At 45.5% G+C, this 13,136-nt stretch overlaps 1 protein-coding gene across 1 annotated transcript; it reads left to right on the forward strand.

Annotated features, from left to right (window-relative positions):
• Positions 1–3,063: 3,063 nt before the first annotated feature.
• Positions 3,064–4,263, forward strand: GJA8 (gap junction protein alpha 8). The gene has a single exon (XM_075491836.1). It carries the CDS (start codon positions 3,064–3,066, stop codon positions 4,261–4,263), a length of 1,200 nt encoding a protein of 399 aa, XP_075347951.1.
• The last annotated feature ends 8,873 nt before the right edge of the window (positions 4,264–13,136 follow it).

Below are 13,136 nucleotides of genomic sequence, written 5' to 3' on the forward strand. Positions count from 1 at the left end.
CTGTCAGAGCTGGGTGTAGGGTAACAAATTAATTCAATTAGTTCTGCCACCATCAGAGATGTTGGCACTCCCTTTTCACCTGTCATACCACGACACCTAAAGACTGGCGAGTGGGGACACACACAGAGCTGTGCTGAACCATGGCAGAATTGCAGAGATGCTTTGGTCCCTGCTTAACTGTGCAAACTCCCATTTATGCATGTATTAGGTTTTCACTGCCTGTCGCCTGTTGCTCTCCCCCCTCTGCTTTTTCATGTTCAGTGGATTCTCCTCTCTGTGTCTCTGCCTCTCTTTCTCTATTTTTTTCTCCCTATTGTTCCTCACGTCACTGTCACTCACTTCATAAAGCCGTCTGGCTCGGAGCTTAAATATTGCAGGGCAACTAAAACCCACCATCAGAGCCAATTCAGTCATATCTGCTCAGTCGTGCGACAAGATTGGGACTTTTAGGGTAGGGAAGAAGAGAGACAAAAGTTCACTCTTCCCTGCAGAGTGCCAAGAGAGGAGGGGGACACATTTCTTCGGTGGAGCCTTTCACAGCGGCAAGTTGCTTGCTCAATGTCCTTAATCTATACAGTCTTTTTCGCTGGTAGCGTGCTCAGGTTGCAACGTCTGGAAGTGCAGGGTAGGGGTTTGCAACGAGCCCACGTGAGTTAAGAACACAAGCCTGTTGACTCTGAGTGGGCTTAGACAGTCTCCTGCTCTTTTCCTCATGACAGGCAATTTAAGGGAAAAGGTGGCTGCCTAAATTCATCGCTTGCACCTTTTCTGAGACTTGAGGGGCCGACTGCTTGCAGGTGGACTCCTAGACATTTGAACTGGTTGTGCCACTCACCTTCAGTCCACCCAAAATTGTCCCTTGCCGTTGAACCGATTGAGCAACCTCGAACCACTTCACTTGCAGAAAATAGAGAGGGTGGTCACGGCAGATTTTTGAAAAACGTGACTAGTTCGGAAGTGATCTCAGGAAGAGTTTAGCCAAATGTAGCAAGCCGCAAGCAAGACATTTAATGGAGTTGGACAGGAAACATTTTTCCTTCTCTTGTACAGTGAGTTTTCCGTATGATAAGGTTTATCACATCTAGAATGTCGCTCTTGCGTGCTGCAGTGGAAATGTTCAAACGGTGGCTGTGGATATCAGTGCGACTCACAAAGAAAGAAAGGGATGGAGTTAACTGCGGTGCCTGGGGGACAATGAAGTTTATATTGTCTCTTTTACAGAGTTGCACATGTAACTGTCGGGTGTACTTTGCTCTGTGAATTTGCAGAAAGAGAATGTTTAAATCAGTTTAGATAATGTATGTAAACAGCATAATCTTCTGCTAGACTTGTTAATGTAAGTGCTAACATTAACACACTCTTTTACACAACTTTAATGACTGAGAAAGTAGCAATTTTCTTCGGTGATTAAATTATATGTTTGCCGCTTACGCATGCAAGGTGTTTGTGCAAGCTGAAGGACTGCGTTCTGTTCTTTGTTTTCTAACATGGGCGTCTAGGGTTAAAATTTTACACGGTTTGAAGGCAACGAAAACGAGTCCGTCTTGTTTTAGAAAAATAACATCAGAAGGATTTTTTTGGTTGAAAATTTGTGATATTCCCCAGAGCCACAGAACTCTCAATATTTTGTGTGTTTGTCTATGTGTGAATACGTACACACAGTAGCTGAAACAGACTGGTATGCGTTGGTGTGTCGTAACATATGGCATTACAAATATATCCCAGTGGTATCTGAAGGAGGAAGGAAGTTTAGATACTCAGATTTCCATGCTGTTGACTGTACCTTCTTTTTCCCAGCACTTGTGTATGTGTGTCTGCATTTAGGAAACTATAGATGGAGGTAGTATCTAAGAGATGAACTTCTAGATCCCTGTGAACAGCTATTTTATGAATAATATTCCATTTCACTTGTCATGGTCCGTAAGTTGGTCTTTCTGGATCACTGTAATATTCTGCATTCCTCAGAGACTCCAGACTGCTGTGATGTGTTAAATTAGCCCATCCCAAACAAATTTCCTCTTTATTTCCCTCATTCATAGATTTTTCCTTGCCTAAAATTATATAGTGGGAAGCTTAGGATATGCAGGATGAAGTCCTGGCCTAGGAATAATTTCTTATCACACAAAAGTAATGACAGATGTAACGTTTGACTTACTTGCATTACTTGAAATGGACTACTTTCTTAGCTTTCCAGTAGGATATCTGTAGCTGGCTTCCATCTCTGTGTTAGCCTGAGATAGCAGCACTGACATTTTAGAGAGAGAAAATAGTATTTTAGGTCCCAGTTATAGACCTTTGTGTTCTTCTCCAGGTTGGTTCCGGTGTCAGTGTGGCAACTGACTTCAGAAGAGGATACAATGAATAGTGCCAATAACACTGAATAATGATATTGTATATAATGCATGCTATATAGCAAAACTAGTATATATGGTAGTTATTAAGCTTATACAGTATTACTAACATAGTAATGGTGTTGTAATTGCTATTCTTACCTAACAGAGTGATTTCTAATGTAGAATTAACCTATGCAACCTATAGAGAATTCGGGTTTGTATAGGTGCAGACGGGCACCAATTCAAGATCCGTTTGACCCATGTGTGGTTCTGCTGCAGAAGAGCTTGGGTGCTTGAAAGCTTCATTGTCTTTTCTAACCACTGCAGCTGCATGCTGATAAATCTGTATTTCTGTACTGCTGGCGAGTGTTTGTACGTGGACAAAATCTAAGCAGGCTCACGCAACTGAGCCTACAAGGCACCACAGAAGAATCTTACCTGGAAAAGGAGTTGAATATACTCCCTGGCTGAAAAGTAATTGCCCATTTAGAGCCAGGGAAGAAAGAATTTAGCAAGCAGTTTGCTCTGGCTTCCCAGCCCTTCTTCTGCTAATAAATCATTGTGATCAGGCAAATAAGCAAGCAAGCAACCTTCTTTCTGTTCTCAAAGCATAATAGGGAAATACTAGTTGAAAGCAACACTGGGCATCAGTGGGAAAACCTGAAATCTTTTAAATTTAGCGTAATTTGTGGTCATTCTCTTTCTTTTTTATTTCTAAGGACAGTAAGAAATGGGTGACTGGAGTTTCTTGGGGAACATTTTAGAGCAGGTGAACGAGCAGTCCACTGTCATCGGGAGAGTTTGGCTCACAGTGCTCTTCATTTTCCGCATCCTGATCCTGGGAACAGCTGCCGAGCTAGTGTGGGGAGACGAACAGTCAGACTTTGTGTGCAACACCCAGCAACCTGGTTGCGAGAACGTCTGCTATGATGAGGCCTTCCCCATCTCCCACATCCGGCTCTGGGTCCTGCAGATCATTTTTGTATCCACGCCTTCGCTAATGTACTTTGGGCATGCGGTGCACCATGTCCGCATGGAGGAGAAGAGGAGGGAGAGAGAGGAGGCTGAGAGGCGTCAGCAAGCTGAGGTGGATGAAGAGAAGCTGCCCCTGGCTCCAAATCAAAACAAAGGCAACAACCCTGATGGGACCAAGAAGTTTCGCCTGGAGGGTACCCTCCTGAGAACCTACATCTTCCACATCATTTTCAAAACCCTTTTTGAGGTGGGATTCATAGTAGGGCAGTATTTCCTGTACGGCTTCCGAATTCTCCCCCTTTACCGCTGTGGGCGGTGGCCCTGTCCCAATCTTGTGGACTGTTTTGTCTCCAGGCCCACGGAGAAGACCATCTTTATTATGTTCATGCTGGTGGTGGCGTCCGTGTCCCTCTTCCTCAACCTGGTGGAGATCAGTCACTTGATCCTGAAAAGGATCCGGAGGGCTCTGAGAAGACCAGCGGAGGAGCAGCTGGGGGAGGTCCCGGAGAAGCCCCTCCCTGCCATCACAGTCCCCTCCATCCAGAAGGCCAAAGGCTACAAGCTGCTGGAAGAAGAGAAGCCGGTGCCCCACTACTTCCCTCTCACGGAAGTAGGTGTTGAGCCCAGTCCCCTTCCATCAGCCTTCAATGAGTTTGAGGAGAAGATTGGGATGGGACCATTGGAAGATCTCTCCAGGGCGTTTGAAGAGAGGTTACCGTCGTATGCACAAGCGAAGGAACCGGAAGAGGAGAAGGTAAGAGCAGAGGAGGAGGAGGAACAAGAAGAGGAGCAGCCGGCACCTCAGGAAGAGCCAGGGGTGAAGAAAGCAGAGGAGGTGGTGAGCGACGAAGTGGAAGGGTCTTCAGCACCTCCTGAACTCGCCACTGATATGAGACCCCTCAGCAGGCTAAGCAAAGCCAGCAGCCGGGCCAGGTCAGACGATTTGACTGTATGAAGGTGCAGGATAGGGGGGAGCACATGAAAAAGAAAAGGTTGAAGAGAAAAGGAGAGATAGAGAAAGAATCACAAGATATTTTTAAGCAAAGTGCTAAAATGGCCATTTGAATATTATTTCCTCTTGAGATTCTCAACTGGAAAGGTACTATCATGGTAACTGCGCCTTATTTGCCCTGTATGTCCATTTGAAAAGGAACATTTTCCCCGTTTCCACATGCCAGCTCACTCCTTACAGTAATATCTACACTGTACACGACATGTCTTTTAAAACCTAAGGTGGCAGCGAAACCCAAATGTCACCACTGTGAACGTATTTACTGGAAGCTTTGTGTTCCACATTTCTCTAGGGACGTGGGGAAGGATCTGTCCCTTCAGCCAGCCAGGGGGAAGACTGATCAACAGCATCTAGTATTTCTTTTTCTGTTTCCACCTATGGCATGCTGAGCAGATCTCCCCTTCGCTGTTGGCAGGGAACTGCAGTTATTTAATTCACAAAGTGAATTCTGTGCTTAGCATCACCACACTAAAATAGTAAGCACTGTTTCCCCTCTCTATTCAGAAAAGAAAGGCTAAAATGTCCCCAATTTCTCTGTGAATGCAAATCTGAGTTAGGTAAAAATATTTTCCCTTTGTCAAAAATATTTCTGCCCTTCGAGTGACATTGACAGCGGGCAAAGTTAACAGTAGCTCTCTACTAGGATTTAGCAGATGCCCACAGATGGATTATTTGTTCCCAAGAAGGTCATACAGCCCCGAGCCTATTTCAGAGCACTGGAAAGAATAAATTTAAGTGATATTTTTTACTTGTAGTCTTGTGACTTAAAGATCTGAAACTTGATTTAGCAAAGCAAGCGTGGGAAGGCTTCTGTGAAAGGAGGAAACAGCTACAGCCCCCAGAGCATGAAACCAAATATAAGCCTTCACGGCATGATCCTGACACGTGCTCAGTTCCTGGAGCTCCCAGACTTACAGGCACTCAGCAAGTCTCAGGTACAGAGTCCTGAAGGCACCTGTGAACCTAAACCAGGGGTCTGGGTAACTCTGTGACTATTTAAACCTCAAAATACAAAACTGGTTGTTCAAGTTTGAAAAGTCTGATATGATAATAGTTTTTTGACATCCTTTGGTTTTAATTTGACAGACGAGAGCCATCCAGTGGTCTACTTCTATATTAAATGCCAAAGTCTCAAGTAAGACAAGGCCTTTCAAAAGATGATTTAGACCTTTTGTGCCAACAGGTCTGTACAGAACTCTCAGAGCCTCAGCAAGATCTTTTTTGTTACGAAAGGCAGAAAAGCATGTGCTTGCAAATGTTTAAATGTCTGTGGATTTCTAATTTCAGGACTACAGCAGCACCTTTTGGCTGGGACAGTGCAGCAATGCATTCAAAAGCTTCAGGTTAACAGCTGTGTCCCCCCGAAACTGAGCCTCATGCCAGAAAAGTGCAGGTATGCACTCTCATCAGCTCTGCTCTGCAAACCTCAGACCCCGCCAGCTCAGCAAATTCTTTCTGTTGGGCTGCAGCCCATCCCATTGTTCCCAGGGCAGGCTCTAATCCAGGTCAGGAAAAAAAAGGTCTTTGGCATTATGCATAAAACTCATCCCGCCGTTAGCTAGAAAAGACCCCCTGCGGTCTCCCAGGCTGACTCAAAGCCCGTTGAGGTCAAATGGGTGTCTGAGAGAGCTCTGGGTAGGCTTGGGCTCACACCTCCAGTCCTGCTGCCCCACGTCCCAGCCCAGGCAGCCACCAGTACCGCCAGTTCTGGCACTCGCTGATCTAACCTGTTTGGGGGGGCTCCCATGCCTTGTTATGCAGCTGCCCTATACGAGCGCAAAGGTGGCTGGACTTCACTGCTGAGTGAAGTAACCTGTACATATGTAGAAAGTTTGTAGGGTGCATTGGGATTCTTCAGCACCATAGCAGTGCCACTTTTTTTTTTTTTTTTTTAATACTATTAATCCTTTTGCTCCTCTTGGGCCTGTGTATTTTCCCAAGGTTTGCAGCCTGAGGTTAAAATCTATGCTCCCTGGACAAAGGCTGTTAGGTTGTCCTTCCTTGTGAAGGAAGACTGGAAGGTACCTCCTCAGTTTTAGGAAGGAATATGACAAAGCAATATACGCGAAGGAACATGCAGAGAGAGAATCTGGAGGCTACCATTTATCCACTCTCTTAATACAGAAACAGGAGAACAGTTAACACAAATGAAGGCAACTGAGGAAAGAGAATGTTTTTCGGCAGGAAAAGGGTCCACTGTGCCCAATACTCTTACTATAATTAAAGCAAGGGCAAAGATTTAGATGAACAGCAAAATCACCGTACTTATACGAGATAGGAACTATTACTTTTTATTTTCTTCACAGAAAGATATAAAAGACTTTTAAAGGTTCTAAGCATAAACCAGCCCACTCGTTGAAGGGGGCTGGAAACACACTTTCCTGTAGGTAAAAAAAAAAATATATATCTGTAATGGTTCAGTCCACCTTCTTCAGAGCATCTGACCCTTCCAGATACCAATGGACTAGATGAATCACCCCCACCCTTGTTTACTTCTAATTACTTGACAAGTCCTTTTACATACAAAGTATTGTGATAACCCTCCCTGTTCCTGGCCTCTGACATGCCTACCTTCATTAGATCACTGGACTAATTAAGATGAGTGCTTATTCATCAGAGGTATATGGTTCACAATATGGCTGCCGGGTGGTCCAGTCTTTAATCATCAGATGTTGAGTATGTCATTCTTTTTCACTGGAGTGCCTCAGTAAAATGCACTATATGCAGCGTACTCAATGGACACTCTGTAGTTCTTTCACAGCTGCCGCAGGAAAGCTCGTTTCTTCCTCCGGGTCACGACAGCACAATGAAACAAGCCAGCGTTTTCCTCCTGCATCCCGTCAACTGCTTGTTGATTTTTTTTTTCAAGCCAGTTTTCAAGTACCCTGCCAGGCTGCTAGTGAATCTGTAGCCACCAAGTACGAGCCGCGGCATCAAGACAGCGCTTCTCGGCAAACTGGGCAGGGAACTAACAGTCCGGCCTTCTGGCATTCAGCCTCATCTCTGCAATGAAATCACTGTGGGACTGTCAGCAAGTCATTCTTCCTTCTTGTACAATTGGGAATCATTTTCTACCTCACAAAGACGACGTGAGGCTTGATATATTGTGTTAGTAATAGAATGGGAGGTCCTTGGATGGAAGGCCCTACAGATGAGCAAAGGATTATGGCTATTTCTGGATGTGATAGCATATAAATGTGTTTTATTCCCTCTCAATGAGACAAATTTAATCATTTATTCCAGAAATTCCTGGTGAAGTTGCATAACAGCCTCAGGGCTACAGCTTCAGTGTATGATTCTATCAAAAAAAAAAATTAAGCAAAACATAGATCTATATGTAAAAAACAGGGAAAATTATCTTCTTGGGAAGGGGGAAGTCACTGGACAATTAAAGCCATGCCTGGGTCATTTAAAGGTGTGTGTACCCCCTTGGCTCCCTGTGCAAATAAATTACTAACTGATCACATGGCTCTCTGCAAGGAGCATAAGGTGCAAGTGTCAAAATCACCAAAGGAGGTGAAAGTAGAAGAGAAAGGTAGTGTCTTAGCTTACAATAGCATGTGGGAGTTGGTGTTCTCTAGTGTCTAGAGCAGTGGACCTAGGATAATAATCTTAGATTTATTTCCAGCTCTGCTTCTGACTTGCTGTGATAACCACTTTACCTCTCAGTGCCTGTTTTCTTCACCTGTAAAATGAGTGTAAGAATTTCTACCTACCTCACAGGGATGTTGTGAGGCTTCCTTAATTCTGTTTGTAAAGTAAGTAGGAATGATCTGATGAAAAGCACTGCTGAAATGCGTGGTATCCTTGTTATTTCCTGGCAGAACTGCTAACTTGGTTAATATATGACTCCTCGACCAAAAGGGCAGTAGTTTGAAAATGTGAATACTGCATTGCAGTGACAACATCAACACAGATGTGGATTTGCCATGAGTAAAAAAGACTATTGATCCCCACCCGTTTCTCCCACCTAAGCCTTGGTCTGGCTGTATGAAGCACTGGTGACAGTGTGGTTACATGGACCCCTCTTCTCCATCCCCAGCATCCACTCTGGGGCACCATTTACGCTTAAAGAAGACAGATCCTGGAGGGGGGTGCAGGTTCGTGGAGCTCTTAACAATTTTAAGGGCCTTGCAAGGCATGTGGGAGAGGGTTGTATAATGCACAATATTGCTGGGCTTCTGTTTTAAACCACTCAGTGCAAACTCCGAGTAAATTTTCTAGAGTCTCCGTGGAAGAGTTTACAATTGCTTATGGCACATGGGAAGAAAAGCCACCCTTCATGAATGCAAACACCCAAATTATCGTGTTATACTGATTCTTTCCTCTAAGTGAGACAGGCACTAATGATCTCTTACCACTGAAACACAATGAGGTACCGATTCCTCCTCCTGTAGGAGGGGAGAGATTTGGGGGGGATGTCTGCTCTCTAGGTCTGTGTGGGCATGAAACCTACTTACTAGGGAGGGAGGGAGGAAAGTCCAGTCTCTCCTGCCACTCAGTAACTCACTGACTGTGCAGTTTTACATTTAAAGAGCAGCTGTGTCACACAATGCTGAAAAAAAGTGGCAGTTTGCTGTTTTGTATAGAAAATGGCTTTTCAGGCTGACAACTGAAAGTAATCCTAGCCTAGGCATAGTTTTGTTTAGTAAAGACAGGAACATCCATGAGACCTAGACTAAAGCCTTCCTATAAGCCTGAGGCAGTTGTGATAAAACGGTATACGGTGCCAGATTTCCTGAGGGCTGGGGTCGGATAAGCGGCATACGAAAATTGGGGGACTTGTCTAAGTATTGGAATAATTTTTTTTTTCCCTGACAGAATGACACTACCATTTCTTAGGCTCTGTGTGTGCTACACCCTTTAACATGGCTCAGGAAAGGCTTTTTTTCCAACACCAAATGCTGAGTAGTAACCATGGCAAATACAGTGAGTAGTAACTCAAATACAGTTGAGTAGTAACCATGGCAAATAAATGTGTGTTGACTTGCCAAGACGTAGCCTGGCACACAATCCTTTCCTTGCATCTAGCTTGGCATGCACCTATTTCAGAAGAACAGGCAAGACTCGTGTCTCTGTCAACAATTCAAGTTTTTTCTCAGCAGCTTGATGTACAAAGAGACACTGAAGGTTTGCTCAGTCCTAACTGCTGTCTTCAGTTACCTAATGGGGAGTTAGAGGGAAAATGGAGGCAGCCTCTTGACAGAGGTGCACAGCAAAAGATCAGAGGCAATGACTGCAAGGAAAATTTTGACTAAAAAATCCTGACAAGGAAAAAAATTGTTCAAATGGAGGGTGGTTCAGCACTAATGCAGGTGCCTGGAGACATAGTGGGATCTCCGTCCTTGGGAGACGAAGCCTGACTGGGAAAAACATTGAGCACCCTGGTCTGACTCTGCACTGAGCTGAAGGTTGGGCCACCTGGTCCCTTCCAGCCCGAACTATCCATCTCATGGGAGGCTGAAAGCTCAGTGCAGCCACTGCGTGGTGGAACAACAGCTGTAGGGCATTTTCTGCCTCTCCGGGGTGTTCTGCTAGAGCTTGCTTAGACTGTCCCAGCAAGCAACACCAACTAACTGCGCACCGCAGCAGAGGCCGATGCACAAACACGGTCAACTGATGTTTGGTAGCTACAAAAGCTGCTTGAGGCCAGAACCATGTGTTCTGTAACTCGTTTGGAAAAAGCATTACAAATAAAAAAAGAAAAAAAAAGTGTGTGCTTGTCAACGGAGAAAATCATGGAAATATACGGGGCTTAGGTCTTTCCAGCTCCCTTTAATTTCAGTGTCAAGTGTGCCTTTAAATCCATCTGAAAGTGCAGAGGACTGCATTTTAACGTTCTGTCAACAAAAACCCGTGTATATTAAAGCTTGCTGATCTGGGATGAAGCAGAACTGAATAGAAATGGTGATTACAGACCTACTGACAGAACATTTTGAAAAAAACAAAGACTGTTGGCCTTCGCCTTGCTAGATCCAGCCTGGCATAGTAAAAGCAAAACAAGCCATTTATTGGTTTCCAAGGAGGAAGGCTATATTGCTTGGAAAAGTCATGGAGTAGCCTACCAAAAAACTTCTAAGTCGACACAGCAAAGAATTTATGGCAAAACATTAAACAGAAAAGTTGGCTCCTATGGTGTTTCCCTGAAGCTCAGGGGAGAGATGGATTGAAGGATGATGGCGATAATGAAACCCAGTTACAAATGAACGTACCAAAAAATCCTGGGTTACAGGCAGCTGCCGGGCAGAGGCCGTGCAGGAGGGCAGCAGGGAATCGCAGGCAGCGGCGCAGCACACCAGCTGATGGGCAGGCTGCAGGCAAAGGCCCAAGGGAAGAAACCTGCGAGCTCATCGGCCGAGTACCTTATTGTAAGGGTAAGGAAAGCCACCCTGAGACATGAATTAAACCCAGCCTATTACCAAATCTGGTATTTCTGGATTTTAAGAAGGTCAGCAACTTTAAAATAATTTAACTGAACTTTTATGCGCTCGTTCCTCTATTTACCTGGTGGAATTAAGAACCATAACTAGCATGGGCAAAGTTTTTTTTCCCCCAATCCTTCTACCTAAGTATATGAAGAATTATTGGGACAAAAATGTTCAGGTAAGTTTCTCAATACACATATGTTAGTTCAAAGAAAAGTCATAGACAACCCCATAAAGGAATTCATCTATTGACAGTGAACATCATCCTCCTGAACTCACCACAAATAAATTCAAAAGAAATTCAGAATGATGGCAGATTACTCCCAGCTTCAGAGCTCCTGTTTATGCAAACCTCTGGAGAGAAAAGAAAATGGATGGCCGGCTGCCAGCGGCGCCTATTTGTCATGAATATGCCCTGTAGCACCTTCTGGAAACCTGTGCTATCTCTAAATATACTCTTGGCCAACAAACTTTTAATTCAATATGCTCCACCTTTCCGCTTTACTTGAAAGACTTGACTTTAGTTCCCTCTACAAACTGAACATAAAATAGCTACATTCACACTTTCATATGTGGAAGAATAAAATATGGAACTGAGCAGAAACCTGCCAATGTACTGACCAGCCCTTCTTCCTCGTGCGCTGCCTCTCCTGTCTGGCCACCTCCATCTATATTCTGTTTAATGAAACCATCAGCCTCTCACAACAGAGAAGTTGCCTTTGTATCTGTGAAGCGCCATGGACCCTTCTCCCCACACATGCACATCAGCGGCTATCTAAGGAGGAACAACACGGAATAAATTTCCCATTTTCTTTTTACACTTTTTGTCTTCCCTGAAGGAGAAATCCTGGGGCTGGGGGGTGGAACCGAGTTTTTCCAGTAGGAATTATCTTCTTCCCTGTGTGTTTCTTCCCAAGGCTCAGGGATCAGTAATTTACAGCTAAGTAGAGGCATGTTTCAAACCTATTTATAAACACATGCAAAGAAGAAAGTTTAAAGACCTATGACCAAACTCTGCCTTGATTTTTAACCTTGTGTTGAAGTAAGCGGAGTTGCCAAGGTGTAAACAGGAGCAGAATTTGGCTTTGTATAATTTATTTTTCAAAGGATTTCCTGTTAACTTCTGTCTTTAAAAAACAACCAGCACCTAACCCTGCCCCACAACCTACCAACACAGAACAAAACAACCACAAGTCCTTCCAAACTTAGGAATCTCATCACTTTAGGAAAGATCAGTTTCTAAGTAGCAGATGCAGAAAGGAAGAGCAGGGAAGCTCAGATCTCAGCTCTGCATTAATTGGCAGCAATACCAGAAGCTGTAAAAAAAGAGGCCTCAGATCAGATACAATAATCTGCTCCTTCAGTTCATTTCCCCGTGAAAGCTGAATGTTTTTTTCTCTTTGCAATGCTGTAGACAAGGAGACAAATTTCAAACCACGATGACTGACAGCAAGACAGAAAGCCAAACAATCAAGGAGACTGTGGGACTAATGCGGTGACTCAGCACAACCAAACGTAGCTTTGTTTTCCTGGTGAAATGAGTTGTAATGAATAAAGGTTCCTGATTTTCAATCAGCAAGGGCTCCATGCTTTGTTAAAACTCCCAGCTAACCCCACTTGATTCTTTCTCTTCCCATATGATTTATTATTCAACATATAGAGAGTTTCGAGTGGCCAAGGTTAGGTGTGTTTTTAAGAGGGAAAAAAAGATACCGACACCATTAAGTTCAAGCGGGGACACGACTATGGCATGAGGGACTGGATCTCACACCGATAGGCATCAGGAAATTCCCTGTTTGAACTTTTACTTCCCTTCTGGCCCCATTCCGTGGTCCATTATACTTGCAAGGCCCGAAAGGCATCCCCGGCCCTGTTCTCGGCCCAGAGGCAGGATGGAAAGGGGAGACCGTGGGAGACCGATCTCCCCTCAGGTGGGAAGATGGCCCCGCAGCGGCCGCGGCGCGCCCCGCTCCACTGCCGCCCAGCTCTTGCGCAGGACTCAAAGCGGCGGTAAGATGGCAGAACGGTGTCTGCACCTCCAGCCGCCCACCTCCTTCCGCGGCCGGCAGCAGGTCCCCTTCCCTCGGCTCCCCTCTGCGGTCAGAGGGGCACCGTCCCTCCCCAGTTTCGACGGCGGGCAGGAAAAGGGCCAGGTTTCCTCCAGGGCTCCCGCTCGGCAGGCTGCCTGCGGCCGCAAATCCCAGCCACTGCGCCCACTCGTGTTTCCCCGGTGGGGCGAGACCCCGTCCCTGCCGCCGGCGGGGGGCAGCGGCAAGGGGGCACGGCCACGCCCCCGCTGGCCCCATGCGGGGCGGAGCTTCGTCTCCTGCCCCGCCCCTGCCCCGGCCCCGCCCCGCCCCGCCGCGGGGAGGGCGGTGCGCCGGGCTGAGG

Source organism: Mycteria americana, chromosome 1, assembly GCF_035582795.1.
Source record: "Mycteria americana isolate JAX WOST 10 ecotype Jacksonville Zoo and Gardens chromosome 1, USCA_MyAme_1.0, whole genome shotgun sequence".
Lineage (NCBI taxonomy): Eukaryota > Metazoa > Chordata > Aves > Ciconiiformes > Ciconiidae > Mycteria > Mycteria americana.

What these genes read in the sequence shown, in the direction of transcription:
- GJA8 (XM_075491836.1), top strand. Translation starts at nt 3,064, where the DNA reads ATGGGTGACTGGAGTTTCTTGGGGAACATTTTAGAGCAGGTGAACGAG.